The sequence below is a fragment of the Dreissena polymorpha genome, chromosome 13 (genome assembly GCF_020536995.1).
Source record: "Dreissena polymorpha isolate Duluth1 chromosome 13, UMN_Dpol_1.0, whole genome shotgun sequence".
Taxonomy (NCBI): Eukaryota; Metazoa; Mollusca; class Bivalvia; order Myida; family Dreissenidae; genus Dreissena; species Dreissena polymorpha.
Genome location: NC_068367.1, coordinates 38,416,159 through 38,440,759, shown reverse-complemented (window position 1 = coordinate 38,440,759; position 24,601 = coordinate 38,416,159). Strand labels below are relative to the sequence as shown.

The following is a 24,601-nucleotide window of genomic DNA, read 5'->3' as shown; positions in this document are numbered from 1 at the left end:
TATTAGACCATGGTAAATGTTCAGTATTACTGTTTCCTCACAAATATCATAACTAAAACGAAAATTTGCGAATCTGAAACAACTTTTTTCAATTTTGTCAATTTACCAAAGCGTGAAAAGATCCCTTTAAGGCTGTGTTCTCATATTTGGTAATTACTACGATATTGCATTCTGTGCACTCATAAATTTAAGATCATATAAGTACTGTTGTTCAGTAACCTGATATACGCTTTGACGAAAATATTCGAAATTGACCGTTAAACACGTAAATGTTTAAAGCTTTAAAAAAGCCGTCGTTCCAGCAGTGGAATTGTTACCTCATTTTAATGCATTGCATTCCAACCCGCAAGGTATCAAGGTCAGTTTGCGGTCAGTTACAGAAATCATTATATAAACCGTAAACTATGTGCACTTGAAGTTTATTTTGATCAGAAAGATACTAAATAAAGATATTCGGCGATTATTATTATGGTATGTTCATCACAGATTTTTAATGTGTTTTCAACAATTGCATGACAAGCACCAATGTTGATTAATTTAATTAGAAACATTTATCCATTTAGACCATTTTATCAAGCATGAGCATGATGATTCACGATACTATTAATAATGGAAACAAGTAATATTCGAGTGTTGCCTGCTGACCTATATGCTTTCATTTATTTTCATGCTTCTTGTATTTATCTATTCTGTAAATATAGATATCTGAGTAATAATACCTAATAAAGCGAAATAAGCCACGAAATCTGGCGCAACACCCTGTAATTGATTTGCGTGTGATGCAGCTAAGCACTGCACAGAAAAAAGGCATTCCGCTTTTTTGGATCTCATAGATATAACTTTTGATCATTCATAAACACAGACCACAATCAATGCCTTATATGTTTTTTTAAAGATATTTCTTGTTTCTTTGGCCTTTCTCAGATGAAATTGACAAAACTATAACATATAATATTAACATAATTATTGCAATTTATTTTCTATTAAACAGACAAATTTCTTGTATAAACTTGACTAATGTAAAGTATCAATTAGTTAATGTAAGGTCATTAAACAAAACAAATGATTTTTCTCATCATTAAGGGCCGTTAGGCTCTTCACAAACCAACAAATGGAGAAATCATTGCATACTGTTTTATGGAAAGCTAAAAAAAAGAAACTAAAAATCAATAACTAAGTATATATATGTGTATATATACATTTAAACACAAAATAAACATTATATTTGCTAAAAACTTCAAAACATATGAAAGAAAACAAATCTTCAGCTGTATATGTTAAATATGTTAAAACTTTAAGCACATTAGGATTACTAACATCACAAAAATATTATTTTACAGATTCTATTTTTTAAAATTTGCCACTGCAATAATGCTGTTAAGCTTTTAAAACTGGAATCAAATCAAATACTAAATAACATCAGAAAATATTACATTATATGACTACTGGGAGTTACCTGATCACCATTTCTGAATTCAGCCTATCGAAAATACTTACGAAAAAAGAGGACCTAAATTGTTAATCAAGACATCATATAGTTCACATGGGAATAATCTACTTGCACACTCCTTCTTAATGAGAAATAACTGAAGTTTATTAGGTTTATAGATTACATTTCTGTAAAATTGTGGGGTCAATAGAAAAAACGTGGTGTATAAATTGTACCAACAATATTAGAAAGGTAATAGGAGAAAAACTAATAAAGGAACTTGAGGGCATTTGAGGGTAATACAGACTAAATTGAGCGATGTGTTTTGGAACGAATAGACTTAAACAGCCCAATGATAAATTTGAAAGTACACAGTTGATGTTCAAAAGTTATTTTTGGGTTTGTTAATATAAGTTTAACCGAGGAGCTTAAAAATGTTTGCTTTGTATTAGTTAAACAATGTAGCAGAAGACTTCTGAACCAAATACATATTGTTTCATTAAAATGCCAACAGAATATATGATTGCATTCTCCTTATATTTTGTAATAAATTAAAACGTAAAATAATCACAACGTTTTTAAATAAAAGGATCAAACAGTGCATGTTGCTTTCTAAAAGTAACCCAAGAGTTTATTATTGCCATGCAAGCAATATGTGTAAAACAAAATGTGCTAATCAACCACCTTTACAATTGAATTTGCCTGCACATAAATAAAATAGAATTTCTGCTAACAAAATTGTAAATGGTTACCGGTTATTAGCAAAACAAATCTTTTTCTACAAATCTATACAAAACAAATGAACACATTTTTTAAGGATCAAAAACACCACAGATGGAAACAGGTGTGAAATTTAGGGACACTAATTAGAATATGATGTATGTTAGTACAGACACATTCTTTTGTGATTTAATATGACCATTTAACTGTTACAACATTCCAAACAGAAAATAATCCACTACGGAAATAACTAATTTGTGTTGTATGTTGCTCTGATGAGAACAGATTTCCATTCATCCTTCATCCTTCTCAAGACTAGCCCCCAAACTAAATAAACAAAACCTATTAAAGAATTCTCTAGATAATGTGTATAAAACCATTTCATGATTCAAGCACCTGTGACCTTGATCTTTGATGATATCGATTATGGCCTCAATGTGACATCTAACAAGCTTCTTTTGATGGCCTTAAACTTTTGACATCAAAATCAAAAGGCTTCTTCCTAAGTTTTATTCATGTTCCTAACTGACAGTGACTTTGCTCTTAATTAATAATTAACAAAAATAATTGTTTTGAAATGAAAAAATTAAATTGTACAAATTCAACTTAAAAATCAAGTCGCACTCTGTTATAAGGGACGACACTTTCTTTTGTGATGATATTTTTTGTTTCTTCTTAGCAAAAATACAGTTAAGGCGGAAAGTGTCGTGCGGACTGCACAGGCTAATCTGGTACGACACTTTACCCACTTGCCTTAAACCCCCTTTTCACAGAGCAAGGCCAAAATATTAATTGATCAAATGTCTGTCTAGTCCTCTGCATATTACATTGCATTGTGTTGTAACAAATCCTAACAAATGTTTTACCACAATTTTAAACAAGAGGGCCATGAGCCCTAAGGTGCTCACCTGAGACCCAAAGGAACTAAACTATTCTGGGAAGGTGGAGTTCAAAATAACAAGGGCTGTTTGTAAAACATGCATGCCCCCCTAAATGGGCTATAAGTTGTAGTAGCAGCCATTGTGTGAATACGTTTTTTGTCACTGTGAATGGTGGTGGTGGTGGTGGTAGTGGTGGTGGTGGTGGTGGCAGAAGAAATAGTAGTAGTAGTAGTAGTAGTAGTAGTAGTAGTAGTAGTAGTAGTAGTAGTAGTAGTAGTAATAGAGTAGTAGTAGAAGTAGGTGGTGTTGGTGGTAGCAGAAGAAATAGAAGTAATAGTAGTAGTAGTAGTAGTAGTAGTAGTAGTAGTAGTAGTAGTTGTAGTAGTAGAAGTAGTAGTAGTAGTAGTAGTAGTAGTAGTAGTAGTAGTAGTAGTAGTAGTAGAGCAGTAGTAGAAGTAGTAGAAGTAGTAGTAGTAGTAGTAGTAGTAGTAGTAGTAGTAGTAGTAGTAGTAGTAGTAGTAGTAGTAGAGCAGCAGTAGTAGTAGTAGTAGTAGTAGTAGTAGTAGTAGTAGTAATAGTAGTAATAGTAGTAGTAGTAGTAGTAGTAGTAGTAGTAGCAGTAGAAGTAGTAGTAGTAGTAGTAGTAGTAGTAGTAGTAGTAGTAGTAGTAGTAGTAGTAGTAGAAGTAGTAGTAGTAGTAGAAGCAGCAGCTGCAGCAGCAGCAGCAGTAGTAGCAGTAGTAGTAGTAGTAGTAGTAGTAGTAGTAGTAGTAGTAGTAGTAGTATGCATTAAAAAATGCAGTTAGCCTTACATTTGGTAAAATTTAAATATATTACAAGGGAGGCAAATCTGTAACAATAAATTTAAACTTATTGCATTTGTTTCCCCTGTAGTTTATTACCTCCCCTGTCCTGCTTATATTTATATTAATTAACAAAATTAAACATTAACACAATATTTAAATTACAAAATATACAAAAAATCTCATATTCTGATAATATTTTTACTGATTCACTGTATTTTACTAAAAGGATGATGTTTCATTGGACTGATAATTATAGATTTAGAATTACAGACCAGTTGCTTCAGTAATATTGTTCAGAGTGTGCCCTGTTGGCCGCGTATGCATTCTTAAATTATCATTCAAATGAAAGTTTTCACAAAATAGGCAAAAACGAATAAACATGCAAAGTTCAACGAGCTCCTGCGGCCATGTTTTTTGACGAATCAAATTTCTTTGAACAACTTTTTCAGGGGAGCTTTCAAAGGTCATCCCTGTGAAATTTTTTGAAAATCTGATGAGCGGTTTCTGACAAGAAGAGTTTTAAAGGTTTTTACCATATATGGTCATGGCGGCCATCTTGGTTATCTGATCAAAAATTTTTTATCAATTCTTTTGTCCCATGACCTAGGGATGCTCCACATGAAATTTAGTTGAAATTGGCTCAATGGTTTAGTAGAAGAAGATGTTTACAAATTGTTTACAGACAGACGGACGGACGGACGCCGGACGCTGAGTGATCACAATAGCTCTCCCCGAGCTATCGCTCAGGTGAGCTAATAAAACAGCATTCAACACAATTATCCATCAATAGAAATCATCTGCATTATTGTTATATTATTATTGTAATAACAACAAAGCTATATATTTTAAAAAATAATTTAAAACAAGGGACAAAATTGTCACAAAACCTGGCCCCGTGTTCACAAAGCAAATTGACATCGATTTTCAATGTCAAGTGACATTGATTTTCAATTTTTGTCATCGGTTCTCAAACTTGGTGTTCACAAAGAAAATCAATGTCAAATGACATCCAAAATCGATTTTCAAATTGCAATCAATGACACTGAAATTGAAATTGATATTGGGCATTGTCAAATTGAAAATTGATGACAATCACCATGGTAAGAAAACAATATGGCCGACATTGAAAGACGTCTTCGTCGCGCTCGATACATAAATGAATTGCTTCCAATGGATAGGAGAGTTTTCCGTGATCGAACGAACCCATTGGAAACTTTGTCCCCGATGGAAATTCGTGAACGGTACCGGTTTTTCCCGGAAACTATTCTGTTTCTTGTCAACATGCTGAATTTGGAGAGGGCTACTAAACGTTCTTGTCCTCTTCCGCTGCTCATTTCAACTTTAGCAGCATTGCATTTCCTTGCAACTGGCACACACCACATTGTGACGGCAGGGCTGCATGGAATCTCAAGGTCCAGTGTATCTAGAGCGGTCAAGCAATTCACGGACAGCGTGTGTCTACATCTAAATGACTTTGTTTTCTTCCCAAATATCGAAAATGTGCAACGGACGGTGCAAAAACAGTTTTATAACATCGCTGGTGCGTATTAGCTCTCAATATAATTTAATCGGACAATTTAATGATTTTTGATTGGTTGTCAAGTAAACAAATAAGGGGAGTTAAATGTTTCTTAGTCGAATCGGGCACAATTCAAAACGTTGTATGAGTACTGTGTGCTAGATTTATACGTCTTGAAATAACATACGTGTATATTAAGTATATTACGTGTTTGATAAGTATAATAAACATAACTGTTTATTAGTGATTGTTATTTTTGGGAACACATATATTGACATGAAAGACAGAAGATTGAACTTGTAACGTTTGAAAAAAAAATTGCGGAAACTTTGTTTGTAGTATACTCAAATTAGTATCAAATTATCAAATACAAATGTCGATTAGGCTAACAATGTTATTGTCTTTAAAGGTTTCCCCCAAGTGGTTGGTGTGATTGATGGGACACATATCCGTATTCAAGCGCCTAGCGCCAACGAAGACGAGTATGTGAACAGAAAGGGATTTCACTCCCTTAATGTACAGGTAAAACAATAAGTGAAATAAAGTCCATGAACATTTCCTCAACTTGTATTTTTTTTAGATTATATATGTTTAAAGGTTGTCTGTTCACAGTGAAAATTGCAAAACGAAACTAGTGACAATTGGATGTTCTGTTGTTTACTTGTATTATTGTGATATCAGACAAAATGACATTGTGCAGTGTGAATTTTATTAAGATTTGTGGTTTCTTTTTGCTCTATAGATGATTTGTGATGCCACTTTTCGGTTTGTTGACGTAGTCGCAAAGTGGCCTGGGAGCGTTCACGATTCAAGGATCTTTCGTGAAAGCGCCATACGTCAGCGCTTTGAAAGAGGTATAATGACAATTACATGAAGACTACACAGTATTATGATTTTATTCATTAATTAACAAGCACAATTTTATTTTATTGAAGCGTTTCCATCTTTTCAAGTAGGTTTGATCACCAGCCATATATATAAATTATCCATCCATCCATCCATCCATCCATCCATCCATCTATCTATCTGTCAAGTCTGGTTTTATTTTATATAACAGCTTTTAAAACGATCACATGTATTATTATCACATCACATTTGACAAATGAAAGCAACTTAAAACATCACTTTTTTACGCAATGACACAATTGAATTAGCGTCTCATCAGCCCAATAAATAATTCATACTAACAACAAAAATTGAACTTCATTGAAATCACATCATTCCAAATGATCACAGTAACTAATATCACAATTATTTAAATGTAACATAAACAACAACATATTACATCAATAACGTTATAACCATGTCATAAACTTGCATGCATTAAACAATACACTGCTTGATATCGTTGTTTGACATTACAGTGCTGCAAAATGATCTTTCTTTTTTATTATAACAGGTGAAATCGACGGTCTTCTGCTTGGTGACTCTGGCTATGGATGCAAGAGGTATCTTATGACACCATATCAAAACACCGACAGTCCTTGTAAGGTATAGTTATTAAATGGATCTTTAAAACAATGTAACATATATTCAGAATTAAATTTTGTTAACCTTAGATTAAACAAAACAAGGGCTGTTTGTAAAACATGCATGCCCCCCATATGGGCTGTCCGTTGTAGTGGCAGCCATTGTGTGAATACGTTTTTGTCACTGTGACCTTGACCTTTGACCTAGTGACCTGAAAATCAATAGGGGTCATCTGCGAGTCACGATCAATGTACCTATGAAGTGTCATGATCCTAGGCAAAAGTGTTCTTGAGTTATCATCTGAATATCATTTTACTATTTCGGGTCACCGTGACCTTGACCTTTGACCTTGTGACCTCAAAATCAATAGGGGTCATCTGCAAGTCATGATCAATCTACCTATGAAGTTTCATGATCCTAGGCGTATGCGTTCTTGAGTTATCATCCGGAAACCATTTTACTATTTCAGGTCACTGTGACCTTGACCTTTGACCTAGTGACCTCAAAATCAATAGGGGTCATCTGCTAGTCATGATCAATGTACCTATGAAGTTTCATGATCCTAGGCACAAGCGTTCTTGAGTTATCGTCTGACAACCACCTGGTGGACGGACCGACCGACAGACCGACATGAGCAAAGCAATATACCCCCTCTTCTTCGAAGAAGGGCATAAATACTAATCATCATGAAAAGGTTTAATATTTACTTACAGGCATAAAGAAATGTCACCAAACTAGCATTAGTTCTTAACATTTAGTGGAATGATTGCAATATTATTAGTATGTTGTTTCATTTACAGGAACGGTTTAACATATCCTTATGTCGAACAAGAGTGGTGATCGAGCAAGCTTTTGGCGTTCTCAAGCGTAGGTTTCCATGTCTACATTATGGACTTAGAGTAAAACCTGACAGAGCAGCCAAAATAACAGTCGCGTGTGTCATTCTTCATAACATTGGATTAGAGAGGCAAGACATGTTTTCACGAACATGTGAGGATGACACAGATCAGCCACGTGTTGTTTATGAAGGAGATGGGTCTGGAAACAGTTACAGAGACCACATCGCAGAATCTTTCTTTTAAGAACATATAGTTATATAATAACAAGGGCTGTATGCAAAACATGCATGCCCCCCATATGGCCTGTCAGTTGTAGTGGTAGCCATTGTGTGCATACGTTTATTGTAACTGTGATCTTGACCTTTAACCTGAAAATCAATAGGGGTCATCTGCCAGTCATGATCAATGTTCCTATGAAGTTTCATGATCCTAGGCCTAAATATTCTTGAGTTATCATCCTGAAACCATTTTACTGTTTTGAGTCACTGTGACCTTGACCTTTGACCAAGTGACCTGAAAATTAATAGGATCATCTGCCAGTCATGATCAATGTACCTATGAAGTTTCGAGATCCTAGGCCTAAGCATTCTTGAGTTATCATTCCGGAAATTATTTTATTATTTCATGTCACTGTGACCTTGACCTTTGACCTAGTGACCTTAAAATTAATAGGGGTTATCTGCCATTCATGATAAATGTACCTATGAAGTTTTATGATACTAGGCCTAAGCACTCTTTACTTATAATTCGGAAACCAAATGATGGACGGACCGACCGACCAACGGACCGACCGACATGTGCAAAACAATATACCCCCTCTTCTACAAAGGAGAGCATAAAAAATCATTAATGAAATTATCAGGGTTTGGATTCACCAACTTTTTTAGTCTAAAATGTAAGACTCAAACTTAAGAAAAGAATCGAAAAACGTTTTACCTATGAATCTGATCACAAAACATTCACAGTCAATTTGAAGATAACTAAACAAAGATTCATTCACATAATGATAAACTAACAAAGTATTATATCAATAGCAAAAAGATAAGAGAAGAATCACAGAGGCTGCAGATCAAGAAAGACAAGTTAGAACAAAAGAATAGGCATATCAACAGTATTATTCATTTAAACAGGTATATTGGAAACTAGAAATGTGTCTTAAATGCTAAAGACAAATGCATTTTAAATATTTCACCGGACACAAATATATCTTGAGTCAAACATGTTTCAAGGGGCATATTTACTGCTAACAACAAGTTAAATGGATATTATTTGCAGCAAAATCTACAAAGGACTGATTCATGCATGCTATGTGAATTAAATGTATAAATAATGTATGACATTAAAATATGAATAAGTGGAACACCAGCTGCCCATCAGTATAGCACTTTCATCATTTACCAAACTTGGTCCTTTATTTATGGTAAGTGGTGTTTCACTTATTCATATTTGAGTGTCACACATTATTTATACATTTAATTAATAAAACATGCATAAATCAGTCCTATGTAGCTGTTTCTGCAAATAATAGCTATTTAACTTGTCTATTAGCAGTCGATATGCCCCTAAAAACATGTTAAGTTTAAGATTCAAACAAAAGAAGGCCTTGATCCATTGCAGACTTTATATTTGAGTTTAACAACTCTTTTTTTAAAGTAAAAAGTTGTCTCTCTTGCTCTGCAGCCTCTGTGATCACCTTAATTCTAAGATCATGTAGCTGTTTTTCCTGCTGTTGCCTCTGCAACCACAGGTCCAACTCAGCCTGTGCACGTCTTGTTTCCAGCTCAAGTAGCTCTTCTTCATAGCATCTGTTTCTCTTTCTCTTTTTCAACGATTCTGGAAGTTAATTATACATTGACAAATTCAAATTGTGCTTAAGAAATTAAATACTTTCTTCATTTTATCCATGTTTACATGCATGCTTTTGTAACTGATTTATGCCAGTTATGATTTGAACAATTTATATGCACAAAAGAAACTTCATACATCAGTGAAGTTAAAAATGACTCAGTTCTTAAAGTTTTAATTATTATTTCAGTTATGTGCATGCTTTTTATCCTATTACCAGACCAAAAACAATAGAATATCAAGCGATCGTATAAATATAAGCTCTATGCTAATATCGACATTTTTAGACCATGGTTTTCCGATAATATATAGTATTTTAACTTTTTTCTAATTATAAACGACCACAAAATAATGGGAATAATAGAATATTATGTGCGTGTCGGATAGAGATCAAGTTTATCATGCGAGACTGAGAAACAAGTTGTAGTACATGTATATTCTCTTAATATAGATTGGTTTAGGGTATTGGTTTATTTGAGTATTGGTTTATTGTGTAAAAGGCAATATGACTTTCATATATCATCTGCATACTCAATTTAATAATAGTGTGATGTATCAGTATGCTTCCAGATTCAGAGGATGTCAAAAGATGATTTTTTGTCTTAAAATATTGACATATTGAAATATACCTTTTGATGGTCTTGATGTTGAAGAAGTGGCTACATTCGAGGCAGTTGCAGGCTTTGATGTACACTCAGCAACAGTTAGTGTACACTTGGCTGAGGCTTCATCAGTGTCTGCCATCTCAGCAACATCTGCCACGCCTTCAATACAACAAATTATAACATCTATGAATAAACAAGAAATGTGTCCATGAGACAATGATGCACCACTAATTGGCACCGGTCACAACTTTAGACAAACGGCCAGACATACAGATGTTACTATTAATGCCCCTTCACCATTTTTCGAATCACAAACATCGCAAAATAAAACCAATTAACATTCCACAAATTATTATTGCCAGATATGTATATAATGGTTAAATATTAAACAAGACAAATATATTGAAGCAGAGCCATTGTGTATGGTTCATTGTTTAATGTTTCCAAAATAATCTGGTAACGTATATTGCAGATCGGTTGCAGTTCTAAATATTCCATTCATATTCATTGCATGTTACAAATTTGAAAGAAAATGCAACAGTGAAAAATAAATTAAAAAGATCATTATACATGCATAACAATCACCTGAATCAATGCCACCCGGAATGCCAATCAGCTGTGGCTTGTCGCGGATGCCATCTATGACCAGGTCTTCCACGGTGGTTAATACAGCTGGAGGCCCCCCTCCAGTTTCTTTTCTGTCACTCTTTTTTTTGGCTGAAATTAAGCGAGGTACATTTATGAACCATTCTTTTAACTTAAATATCATATACTGTAATCTTTGAAAAATTATTAAACAATCAACATTGATATTTTTTATTTTTGATGTACAATAATAATTGGCAGTGATTATTATTAACCCTTTGCATGCTGGGAAATTTGTCGTTTGCTAAAATTTCGTCTGCTGAATTTATAAAAATTAGCATTTTCTTCGATTTGTTTCAATAATACTATCAGAATAGCAAAAAGTTTGGATCCTGATGAGACGCCACGTTCTGTGGCGTCTCATCTGGATCCAAACTTTTGCAAAGGCCTTCAAAATCCGGTTCCAGCACTGAAAGGGTTAAAAAAAACATGGTAAGACTAAAATACTGAACTATTGAATTGAACAGTTCAAAAATAGTATTAACTGAAAGATTAAGCTCTCAGCACATATACCAATGTATTTTAAGAGCATACATCTTTATATTATAACAAATATTTTCTCAATATGTTGACAAAAATAAACACTGATTAAGGAATATGTAATAAAGATAAGAGATTACTTGTTAACTATTAATGGGCCAAAGGAACTAACTAATGCTATTATAATTTTTTAATACTCAGAAATTTATTTTTATCATCAAAAATACATTTAACTACATTTTGCCAAAGTATTAAAAATAATCAACAAGCATGAATAATGAGCGTGATTAAAGATCTAGCAAAATATTACTGGCGCGCAAAACACATGTAATGAGCTCATAATATTCAACAATTACATGAACTTTTTTATTTTTGTGTGCATAAAATACTTAATAAATTACATTTAATATTATCCAGTTTTTACAATGGGTGCAATAAAAGAAAGCATTTCACTACATTACATAATGAGAACATGTCATTTTGTTTCATTTTTACATTCTATTAAAACTGGTACATACGAACATGATATGAATGCAAAGTGTAAGGTACCTCGACATTTCAACTGCGCATACATGTCTTTTATTTGACGCACTGTCCTAGAACATTGTGCGACACTGGAGCTGAAATGAAAGGTAATATAGTCATATTCTAAATGGAAGAGGACCATAATTGAAACATATTCATTGCTTATGTTTTTCTAGGTATAAAACGGGACATAATAATGTCAAAATGCCAGTCAGAGTTACACAACTTTGCCTGCACAGCCCCCCTATGATAGTAAGTAAGTGTTGCAAGTATGAAAGCAATAGCTTTGTTACTTTATGTATAAAAAGGACCTAAGCACAAAACTCAACCAACTTTTCAATTTTTTAAGTATAAAAAGGGCACATAATTCTTACAAAATGCTAAATACAGTTGTCTGCTCTTGTCTATAGGTTGGGGTCATGTTGATAAAGAAGTACACAAAATATAAAAGCAATATGTCAAAAGACATGGTCGAGCTAAAAATATATGACACATATAAAGACATGAATGTCTATAAAGGCACCCTAGCAAACATGATTTTGCTAGATCTTTCTTATTAATATTTTGTTCTGTCTTTGTTTTGATGAGAAAACATTAACATTTTGTAAAAAATAATCATTATCTATTAGAAACATTTTTTTCATTAACAAAACCACAACAGTTTAGTATTGTAATTTTTTATTTTTTTTTGTTTACACTGAGTAGCACTATTTCTGTCCAAATTCTCATTTTTTTCTTGCACAGTGTATTCTATGCAATCAAATTAGTGAACAAAAATATTTGAGATAGTCCTACATTTAAACAGACAAATGAATCTAACTTTATATATATATATAAATAAGTAATTTCCAATTAGATTGTATCCTATCATTTTGTGGTCATTTATCTCATAACAGTAAAAAAAAGTTCAAATGGTCCTTTGTGGATAAGATGTTGCAAAGCTTAATTATATAGCCTAATTGTAAAAAGTATCTCTAAATTTTTTATTTTTTTTTATATAATTTTGTAAAACAAAATTATATAACAGGTTGGTTCAGACCAGGGTAGGAATAACTACTTGCTCTTGGTTATACATGTAGGACTGTTTGGAAAGTATTTTAAGTTTAATCAGAAATATTTTTATATAATAGGTTGGTTCAGACCAGGGTAGGAAATACTACTTGCTCTTGGTTATACATGTAGGACTGTTTGGAAAGTATTTTAAGTTTAATCAGAAATATTTTGAGAATTTCAGATTGTTAAGCTGTTCTCTTGCAATGCATATACATTATAATCAGTCATGGTTTGAATAATTGATATTGTGCCATATCTCACACTTTGTGACTAATCATACTATGGTATTAATATTTATATCTAATACTGAATAAAAACTACTATGTAGCCTCTTTTAATGATTTCATATAATCTTAGATTTAGGGCGGACCGACCAAGGATTAACATGCAAAGGGCGATCAGATTCTAGAACCTGTAAGGAATTATGGTGAACGGATCTGTTGATTAGGGCTCTGTATGTGCTAATAATAGTGTTAGAATAGACTAAACAAGGCCGTCATTTTCAGAACATACATTTAATCGTCACAAACACACAGACGCTTGATAGGCTAGATGCTACTAATACTAGTGATATTATTTGAGACAATTAAACATGCCTAGAACTTCAGTGACTTGAAGTTATTACAAATGATTTAAAAACATAATTTTCAGTTGCAAACATGCAGCTGCCAAATATTTGTAGACATTGTTTTTGTTCATAGGTCACTGAAACATTATGAATATATATATTAATGCCGAATTTTCTTACTTTCGGTTATGCAGGCATGTGTTAGTTCTATCAAAACAAATGAATGTTTTGTCTACAGCCTAACTGCACTAAGACTAATAGTAAGATGACATTTGAAAACAAACAAGTTCATTGCGACTCACCTATTGAAGGTATCAGCAACCTCTTGCCAGGTTTGTTCCTTTTTTTTGCCACCTAGTGTGGCACCTTTAAATCGACAATATAACTCGTCGTACCGATCATTTATCAGTTGAACCACGAAGGTTTTTTCCGACATAGACCAATGCACCTGAGCAGTCATTGTAGCTAAAATATCATTGCAGCAGACGTCAACAAAAAACAACTTCCGCTTTACCGCTTACGTCCACAAAAAGTCGAAAAAAATCGATGTTGTTAAAACCGATGTTGAACGACATCAATTTTAAATAGCTTCGTGAACTCGAACTTTGTCATCGATGTCACTTGACAACGATTTTCAATGTCATGCAAAATCGATTTTCGATGACAGTAAAAAGTTTTGTGAACACGGGGCCAGGTTTTCATTGTGAAAAAAAAATCTGATAAAGGGAGAAAACTCAAACTGAACTTTTGAAATGACCAAAAAAAATTAACCCCCTTTGTAAGTTTTTTTTTTTTTTTTTAAATCTATTTTTAGTCGTGGCGACCTTGACATTGGAGATATTGACGTGATTCTTTCGTGGGACACACCGTCCCATGATGGTGAACAAATGTGCCAAATGATTTTAAAATCTCACAATGAATGACATAGTTATGGCCAGGACAAGCTCATTTATGGCCATTTTTGACCTTTGAACTCAAAGTGTGACCTTGACCTTGGAGATATCGACGTAATTATTTCGCGCGACACACCGTCCAATGATGGTGAACAAATGTGCCAAATGATTTTAAAATCTGACGATGAACGACATAGTTATGGCTCGGACAAGCTCATTTATGGCCATTTTTGACCTTTGAACTCAAAGTGTGACCTTGACCTTGGAGATATCGACGTAATTATTTCGCGCGACACACCGTCCAATGATGGTGAACAAATGTGCCAAATGATTTTAAAATCTGACAATGAACGACATAGTTATGGCCCGGACAAGCTTATTCCGCCAGCCCGCCAGCCAGCCAGCCCGCCCGCATTCGCCAATCTAATAACCAGTTTTTTCCTTCGGAAAACCTGGTTAAAAATGAATCTGTATTGAAAATACAAACTGTGGTTCAAAACATTGCCTCGTTTTTTTTTTCACAACTTAACCATAATTTTAACACATGCAGATAAAGAGGAACATCAGCTGCACCAGCAGGAGAGTTATCCAATTAAACAATGCAGTATTTTATTTTATTTATGTCAAGGAATCAATAGCAGTGAGACACAAAACAAATGCATCAGACACACACAACTATAACAAATGCACAAACATGAACAAATATAATGAACACAACGGGGGGGTCACCACCTTGAAATGTTCAATGCAATGGTCAACTGTTTTCAATTTAATAACCAGTGTACTATCAAATGGTTATTTAGGCTCGATTGGCCATTGTCTGCACTGGTACTACTTTAATATACCCCGGGAACCTTTAAGTATATTTAAATGTACGGTTACAGAAAACAAACTAAAATGTACCCTGGAATACTAACGCTAAATTGGTTGTTGTTGGCACATTTTCTAAATTAATAATGTTCATATTTATGTCAATTTTCTGTAAAACGGCCTCTGTGTTATCAAAACTCATACTCGAAAAAGCATGTTGTGGCGAGTTTTGTTTGAAGAGAATTTTGTTAAGTAATTTAGTAGCGCGTTTTACGAGATCTGATTTGCAGCAGAAGTAAATCTCGGGCACTGTCTAATATTGGTTGGGTGCCTTTAAGCGTATGTTCCATACCTGGGGTACATGGTAGTATAGTATAGAGTACCCGGATTACTTTTAAAGGTGCCTTTTCACAGATTTTGGCATGTATTGAAGTTTGTCATTAAATGATTTATATTGATAAATGTAAACATTGAATCAAAAAAGCTCCAGTAAAAAACAAGAATAAAATTAAAGAAAAAAAAGGAACCCTCAACGGGGCTCGAACCACTGACCCCAGGGGCCCTGGAGTACAATTTAACCGCTTAGACCATGAGTGATTTATTTTTAACTTGATATAACCAATCCTCGTAGTAAGAATCATAAAATATAATGACAACAACAGAACTCTCCAAATTATCCAATCGTTTCGCGTTATAATTTTCAGGTTTTTAAATCGTCAAAAGATGCACATAATGGCTATTTTAGAGCATGGTAAATGTTAGTAATAACTCTTTCCTCACAAATATCACAACTACAATGAAAATTTGCAAATCCGATTCATTTTTTTTTAAATTTGTCTATTTACCAAAACGTGAAAAGGCCCCTTAAAGTATTATAGTACCCGAGCCGACAATCACCAATTGAGCGTTACAGACCAGAGCACCAGAAATGTAACATAACGAGGCATGATGAAATAAAACCAAAACAATTATCAACTTCCTCGCCTTCACTAAAAAGCTTTAAATATGGAACATCATTACTTTTATATTCATATCATTGTTGTCAATGTGCAATTCAGAAAGAAGCTGAAATAAGGTTTTGGAAAGGCCAAATAACAAGAGCATAGATGCAAAAATATTGCATGTCTCGAGCAGCAGAACACCAATACAGTTAACAACTAATTTTCACAATGCAACTGCAACAAGGTACAAATGTGGTGTTTGATTACCTGCTGTTGAAGAATCTGATGGGCGTTTCACATTAAACATCAACATTTCCATAAACAAAACTGCACCGAAAAAGAAAAGACCGGTATATTTTGTTAATCAATTCTGCTCAGTACACCAACAGCAATTATGAATGAGTGATGCATAGAATAACGAAAGCTGCTTTATAAGATCATTATTGCTAAGAAAAATTATATAATCATTGGGGGAAAAACCTCAATAAACATTACAGAATTAGAATAAAACAGAAAATAGACAAAAAACTACAGAAGATTTCTATGATAACCACTGTATACTTATAAAGAAACAAAAAATAACAAAACTTATCACTGCACATATATCACAAAAAAAATAAGCAAAACAATTGAATAAACAGATTGAAAGCTATAGTTAATACATTAATGGTAACATTGAAACATCCTGTACAAAATGTGCCTTTCCCGTACAGGGTCAGTACCAAATGTGACCCAATCTGACCAGAATGAAGACAGTATACATTTATTCTGTACAGATAGGACACGGGCTCAAAATATGCCTAAAAATTTAGTACAGATGAAAAAAAAATTATGAGCAGAATCCCAATCAAGCATAAATGTACCCGTAAAGCTCATTAAATTAAACAGAATTTTTAACGCTTTTCACTTTAACAAGGCAGATTTTAAAAACTCAACATTTTTAGCAAGGAAGAAATTTAGTACTTGGAACAAAAATGAGACAGTCTGTTGGACAGACGTACATGTACATGAACTATGAAACTACAGCCATCTAACATGTGCTAGCTAGAATGTTTATAGTCTGCTTAGCAGATCTTGTACATCTAATTTTCCTCTTAATAACTTTCAAGCTACAAATTGTGCATTTTTGACCTTTGAAATCTAAGTAAAACCTTGACCTTTATATGACAAAGTGTCAAAATTTACCGTAAATGTTTGAGCTTTTTCAGGGCTTTTTTTCCTCTTATAAGGTATAGGCCTTGTCCTCCTTTAAATTTCTCTATAGTAGGGGCCGTTTTAAAGGTGCCATCCCCTCAAACATTTATTTTAAATCCCTAAGTTGCCCCCTAAAATTGTGTTCTAGAAAAATTCTACAAATGTTTTTTCCTTAATCAGGACACATGGCCCCATACCCAAATGTTGAAAAAAACAACACAACCCTGTTTGCGCAAAATGGTTCCAGACTGGAGACCAGAAACTTACCGTCACTAACTAAATATGTTGACTTCTGGCACAGGATTTGTTTATAGCCCTCGCGGAAAGAGTTGCTTCGCCAACCGTAGATGATAGGGTTGAATCCAGAGTTCATAAACATGAAGCAGTAGGCCTGAAAAAGTGTTTGTAATATGTCAAACAGAAGGTCTAATTTTGTTTAAAACAGTTAATTCAGGAAAAACTTTTGCGTTCATTTGACTGCTAAAAGTTCAACAAGAGCACCGCATAACGGGTGCCAACGCTCCGCTGCGGGTGCAGTTTTGAATAAATGAAAGTTTGTCAGATTTTTTTTTGGTAGGTCACAGTGACCTTCACCTATGACCTAGTGACCCAAAAATGGGTGTGGCATGTAGAACTAAACAAGGTGCATCTTCATATGAAGTTTCAAAGTTGTAGGTGGAAGCACGTTGATTTAAGAGCCTATGTTAAAGTTTTATATTAGAGGTAACAGTGACCTTGACCTTTGACCTAGTGACCAAAAAATGGGTGTGGTGTGTAGAACTCATCAAGGTGCATCTACATATGAAGTTTCAAAGTTGTAGGTGGAAGCACTTTGATTTTAGAGCCTATGTTAAAGTTTCATATAAGAGGTCACAGTGACCTTGACCTTTGACCTAGTGACCCAAAAATGGGTGTTTCGTGTAGAACTCATTAATGTGCATCTACATATGAAGTTTCAAAGTGGTAGGTGGAAGCACTTTGATTTCAGAGCCAATGTTAAGGTTTATGTTAAAGTTTTATATTAGAGGTAGCAGTGACCTTGACCTTTGACCTAGTGACCCAAAAATGGGTGTGGCATGCAGAACTCATCAAGGTGCATCTACATATGAAGTTTCAAAGTTGTAGGTGGAAGCACATTGATTTTAGAGCCTATGTTAAAGTTTTATATTAGAGGTCACAGTGACCTTGACCTTTGACCTAGTGACCCAAAAATGGGTGTAATGTGTAGAACTCATCAAGGTGCATCTACATATGAAGTTTCAAAGTTGTAGGTGGAAGCACTTTGATTTGAGAGCCAATGTTCAAAAGGTTAAGAAAATGTTAAGGTTTGGGACACGACACGTCGAGCTGGCTATGACAATACCTCGGGTTTTCTCCGAAAACAGCCGAGCTAAAAATGATGCTAATAATTTGCTGCATCATATTATATGATATTTCTAAATATTCATGAAATAAGCAAACTTCAGGCATGTTATGAAAAAAAGCACCTGCAGCAACTACTTACTTTTTAAACTTGCATAATGGGTTAATCCTGCTTCACATTAATGAGTTAGTTATCCCCTCTTAAATTTATTAACGTTCATTATATTCCAATGAAAAAAACAGAAACATCAATGAAAGCTAAATATCTGCAGAGTGTTCCCATCTTTATTTAATGCGCATTAAACTCAACTGCAGGATTGGCAACGCATTTAAAACACATTGAATGCATATTTAATACACTTGTGTACATTGTATTTATTCTGTACTTTTTCTTCATCTTTTTACAAAAAATGTGTAGTAATACACTTGAAAATATACATAAAACACACTTAAAATGCGCTGAAGTGTACCTTTTTATGGCTTATAATAACTTAAGTCTATTTTTCTCAGAGATCTATACAATCTAACACACTTAAGTGTACAAATGCCGGAAAAATGACAAAAAATAGTAATTTTTCTGCATTTTCAGGGATATCAAAAGCGGAAAAAGTGCAGAGCCAATATCACTGCGTTTTATAAGAATTTAATTATTAAATACACTTTTTCAAAAAGGCTTGGAAAGGCAACATCATGGGAATATAAAGGGTCCTTACTAATGGGTTTGTCCAAACCAAGATTTGATTTTTGTCTTTGATTTCTGAGACGTATGATGAGTATACAGCATAGGGAATCCAGCATATAAAGAAACATGCCAACACAATGAACAGGGTCTTTGTCACCTGAATTTGCTGACCTGAAAATAGAAAATAAACACAATGAACAGGGTCTTTGTCATCTGAATTTGCTAACCTGAAAATTGAAGATAAACACAAAGAACAGGGTTTTTGTCACCTGAATTTGCTGACCTGAAAATAGAAAATAAACACCATGAACAGGGCCTTTGTCACCTGAATTTGCTGACCTGGAAATAGAATCATGTAGAGCTACCTCGAAAGATGGTTTATACTTTTCAAAGGGCTCCTTGATATAAAATGCCCTATTTTCAACTTTGATCTCAAAGAATGTTCTTAACCTTGAACTTATGGGTATATATTGGGACTATAACTACTTATTGGTAGAGGGTGTATAACTACTTATAGTTAGAGGGGGTATAACTACTTATTGATAAAGGTGATATAACTACTTATGGGTAATTAGGTTATAACTTGTTATAGTTGGGAATATAACTACATATGGGTAGTGGGGCTATAGCTACTTATGGGTAATTCGGAATAATTACTTATGGGTATTGAGGGTTTAATAACTTATGGGTAGTGGGGGTATAACTTCTCATGGATAGTGGGGTATAGCAACTAATGGGTAATTGGCAGGGATCATATTTTCCCGCAACATCAATCGGTCTGGATATAAATGGGGAAAAAGTATCCGAAAATTTATGTCCGAAATCATGACAAATTACGTCAAAATATAAACCATTGATTTTGCCATTCATGAAGGTGGTATAATAAATGTACAAGTAAAATTCCCTTAGGCATTTTTTTTAAACAGAACATTCGAGTTTTCTCAACTGGTTTTTTTGCTATTTCATTGTTGTTTCGTGTGCTGTTTTATCAGACTTTTTTTTCATCGTTGTCAATTTTATTAATCCGTGTAAGTCTATACCGATGTTTTTTTAAATCGTTGTCGACTCGATAATAGCTTACAAACATGCACTGAACCAAACAAATGTGCGTAGGTTGGCTACTGACAATAATAAACCAAATAATTAAGAAAATATTCGTGTACGTTATAGTTTGTTGTCAAATAACAAACAGTCGATAGTTTAGATGCGTAGGGATTAAATCATGAGAGGGAAGCATTTGAAACCACGCATCTAATTTTCCGCTCGTGAGTTATTCAACAACAAACTATAAAGTTCACGAATTATTTCGATTCTAACACGGTTTTACTAAAGATTTATACAATTTATATTATTTTTCTTGTGTACTTTTTTATGTGAAGTTCCGCCCATAAAAATAACTTTCGGCTATTCTGTCAATCAGATCCGCGACTTTCATTCATAATTATATTACCGGATTATTACGCTGGTGGAAAATGTATCAGCATATTTTGTTTAGTTACAGCGTGTGCTTTCAGACGCGTCTTTTCGGATGCAACTTTAATCCGCTGTTCACAAGTTTTTTATTCTTGGTCTGACGTGCAATAAACCGGTCATGACCGGTTAAGAGACTGCAGCGAATGGTTTATCCACGGACTCTAGATGAGGTCAATATACGCTCCGTGGTTTATCACACCTAATCGAGATAAGAATGTCATTAGGGTGTGTTAGCATGTACACTGTGTAATCGATTTCATGACATGGGAATTTTAGCAAACAAAATTGGACCGACTGTTTGGGATTTTCAATCGGTCTTTCATGACCCCATTCGGTCTAGGACCGACAAAACCGAAAAAAATATGATCCCTGGTAATTGGAAATAACTACTTATGGGTATTGAGGGTATAACAACTTAAGTGTAGTAGGGTTATAAGTACTTAAGGGTAGTGGGGTTATTACTACTTATGGGTAGCGGGGGTATAGCTTAACTAATGGGTAGCGGGGGTATAGCTACTAATTGGCAGTGCAGGGTATAACTACTAATGGGTAGTGGGGGTATAACTGCCATAATGGTTAGTGGGGGTATAACTACTCATGGGTAAGTGGGGGTATAACTACTCATGGGTAGTGGGGGTATAACTACTTATGGGTAGCGAGGTTATAGCTACTTATGGGTAGCGGGGTTATAGCTACTAATGGGAAGCGGGGTTATAGCTACTAATGGGTAGCGGGGTTATAGCTACTAATGGGTAGATGGGGTATAACTACTCATGGGTAGTGGGGTTATAACTACTTATGGGTAGCGGGGTTATAGCTACTAATGGGTAGAGGGGGTATAACTACTCATGGGTAGTGGGGGTGTAATTACTTATGGGTAGCAGGGTTATAGCTACTTATGGTTAGTGGGGGTAGAACTGCCTATGGTAAGTGGAAGTATTATTGAACTACTTATGGGTAGTGGGGGGAAAAACTACTTATGTGTAGCGGAGTTATAATGAACATGGTTTCTTTACTTGAATTAGTGATCTGAGATTTAAAAAAAGGAGGACAATGAAATGGTTATAATGGTTTAAGACCTAAGGATGATATACAAGTAAGGGTATCAACCAATCCTTCCTGCTTCAATTTTGTTACAGTGTGTGTATCAGAGGGGGTAATCACGTGATAGTCATGATGGCGACGTCCATACAGAGACAGTTATTTTTCGCCGTTTTAAACCCTTTATTACTTCTGTTTATTTTTTAAATGACGCTCACTTTCCAGCCATATCAGTAAAAAGGTGATTAGCGTTTATTTCGTATTTAAATTCGCTTTATATCTCGACTTTACTCCCCGCAAGTTTTATTAGTGAATTTTTTGTTTTCGCACCGAGTAAAGTTGAGATATAGAGCGAATATTAAAATGAAATAAAAGCCAGTATCTTTCTTTCTTATATGACTGGAGAGTGAGCGGAATAATAAATATTAATACAAGAAATAATGGGTATATAACGACGAAAAATACCTGCCTCGGCATGGACATCGCCATCTTGTTTGTCATGTGATTACCCCCTCTGGTGTATGATGTAACTGCTGTACTTCAAATAATCAACACATCACATTTAGAAGAAATCTATGAAGAGATCAACACAAACATGTAACATTTATAACATTTATGATACTTAGTCCACATTAAATCATACAGAGTTCTTGAAAAACAACATATTTATGTTCCACTTAATTGATAGTATCAGGTACAGAATGTTCTCAACCTATCATTCTCATACCCATATCCAATAATATCGAAAAATAAAACTTAAATCTATGAGAATTTAAAATTAATAAATATGTTATTCAGTTCAAGTTTTAGTATTTTTCCACTTACTTAAAAGTCCTTTTACATGCAAACTGATATAAGTTTAAAGAAGAAAAAAAATAAAGATTAATTTTATATATTAAAATGGTATCTTCACCTGTTTCAACACTTAATTTCAACAGGCATTATTAAGAAAGAACTCTTAAAGGCTGTAACATATACCGAATACATTCTAAGTGACTAGACGTGGCTGTTTCTTTACAAAAGCATATATATTTATAACATTTAATGTAAAATTTCTTATGCACAGGTTTTTTTTCCACTTTTTGGGAAGATAGCCCATGGCTTTGGAATTGGGAAATTTATCGGCATTTTCATGAAATTGGGAAAATAAATTCATTAGCCTTTTTTCCACGCGATAAGTCCACTTATTAAGGGAAATACTAAATTTGATATAACTCTTTATAATCATTCAAATTTAAAGAACAAAATCATAAAATACTTTGTTAGATGTAGTTGAATTAAAATTGAGATAAATACGCATGAGACACTTCTTTCTAAAAAAAAAAAAAAAAGATTTTGGGGGGGGGGTTGAAATTAAGAATTTTTTGCCATATTTTGGGAAAAAACTATACTTTTTGGGATTGGGAACATAGCTGAATTTCGGCTATAAAATCGGGCAAAGGCCTTCAAAATTCGGTTCCCGCACTGAAAGGGTTAATTATATAAACAAATTGACTTTTTTTGTTAATATGCTGTACAATTTTTTTTAACCAGAGGTTACAAAGATCTCAAAATTCTCTGCGCTACAAGGTTTTAATTTTGTAATCAAATATTAAGGACCATTCTTTCCACAAAAATGACATGCCATTGTAAATGAACAAATGTAAAATTCACACACTTTTATTCAGAATAAGAGGATTTGAACAAATTCATGAAACGTGTTTATTTGTAGATATTTTTTAATGTAACACAAACTGTATTAGTGCTTAGGAGATGATTTAAATTGTTGACGTAGCTCGATACAACATACCAGAAATTATTTTAATGCGACCGCAGATATAGTGATTATAATAACTAACTTTTTTGGTGTATGTAAAAAATGGAAGCCAAATAAACCATGTGTATTTTTTGTTTTGGTTTTTCACTTAAATGTTAACAATATTACTCAGAAAATTGTGGGATACTTATACTGTTATCCACAGGTGGTTAGCGTGTGGGTATCATATTAATAAGTGAAAACATCATTTTGCATGATAAACTATCATATTATAATGAAAAATCAACTTTTCTGAAAAAAAAATTTCTATCAAATATATTTTATAACAAGGTATCCAACTCGAAATCACCCGAAAACGGGCTGCATCGTTTTGAACAGCCATTACTTCATCAATTTTGCAGCGATTTTCACCATCTTGGTCTTATTCAACGTAGAAATGAATTTCCTTTCTTGAAATGTATATGTCTTGCAATTTTTTTACAAATACTGGGTCAACTTTTAAGAAATAACATGATACACAACTTGCGTGACCCAGTTAACATGGATCAGACCGTATTCATGATTGAAATCTTCACTGAGCAAAGGGCATTTTCCCTGCAAAATTCACGGACCTCGATACCATAATTCAATAAAACGTGTGAAAAAACATTCTTACCGTGCTTGCCGTTGCATTATGCATCAAAACTAACTGTCCAGCGCCGTTTGAAACCTTTAACATACATTTCAACTAACTGACATTTTAAACACACAAGTGATTTCATTGGTCCAATGCGAAGGTGTGTCTTTACAACTGGAGATTTCGTTCATAAATACGGTCTGATCAAGGTCAAGCGAATTGTGTAACGTGTTATTTCTTAAAATTAGACCCAGCATGTGTAGAAATATAACAAGATATATACATTTCCAGAAAAAAATTTAATTTCTGCTTTGAATAAGACCCGGTTCATGAAAATCTTTGCAAAATTGATGAAGTAATGGCTGTTCAAAATGATGCATCCCGTATGCGGTTGATTTCGAGTTGGATACCTTGTTATATATATATATATTTGATAGTGAATTTTTTTT

General features: G+C 33.9%; 3 protein-coding genes and 1 long non-coding RNA gene across 4 annotated transcripts in view; 1 reads left to right on the top strand and 3 right to left on the bottom strand.

Annotated features, from left to right (window-relative positions):
• Window positions 1–5,059: 5,059 nt before the first annotated feature.
• LOC127854600 (putative nuclease HARBI1) lies at window positions 5,060–8,460 on the top strand. The gene is made up of 5 exons (XM_052389663.1): window positions 5,060–5,375; window positions 5,764–5,876; window positions 6,097–6,208; window positions 6,754–6,845; window positions 7,625–8,460. Exons 1-5 carry the CDS (start codon window positions 5,060–5,062, stop codon window positions 7,904–7,906), a joined length of 915 nt encoding a protein of 304 aa, XP_052245623.1. The 3' UTR covers window positions 7,907–8,460.
• Window positions 8,461–9,234: 774 nt separating this feature from the next.
• Window positions 9,235–10,277, bottom strand: LOC127856030 (uncharacterized). Its single transcript, XM_052392022.1, has 2 exons — window positions 10,138–10,277; window positions 9,235–9,496 (listed from the first exon to the last, which is right to left on the bottom strand). The coding sequence occupies exons 1-2, from the start codon at window positions 10,250–10,252 to the stop codon at window positions 9,243–9,245; spliced, it is 369 nt and encodes a 122-aa protein (XP_052247982.1). The 5' UTR covers window positions 10,253–10,277; the 3' UTR covers window positions 9,235–9,242.
• Window positions 10,278–11,787: 1,510 nt separating this feature from the next.
• On the bottom strand, window positions 11,788–13,859 carry LOC127856037 (uncharacterized). The gene is made up of 2 exons (XR_008037825.1): window positions 13,687–13,859; window positions 11,788–11,858 (listed from the first exon to the last, which is right to left on the bottom strand). It is a non-coding gene; the product is annotated as an uncharacterized LOC127856037 (long non-coding RNA).
• A 5,672-nt stretch (window positions 13,860–19,531) lies between these two features.
• LOC127854599 (melatonin receptor type 1B-like) overlaps window positions 19,532–24,601 on the bottom strand; it is an 87,266-nt gene continuing 82,196 nt past the window's right edge. The window contains exon 4 of the mRNA XM_052389662.1: window positions 19,532–19,605. Coding sequence (XP_052245622.1) covers window positions 19,532–19,605 — 74 coding nt within the window. The remainder of the gene's footprint in view (window positions 19,606–24,601) is intronic.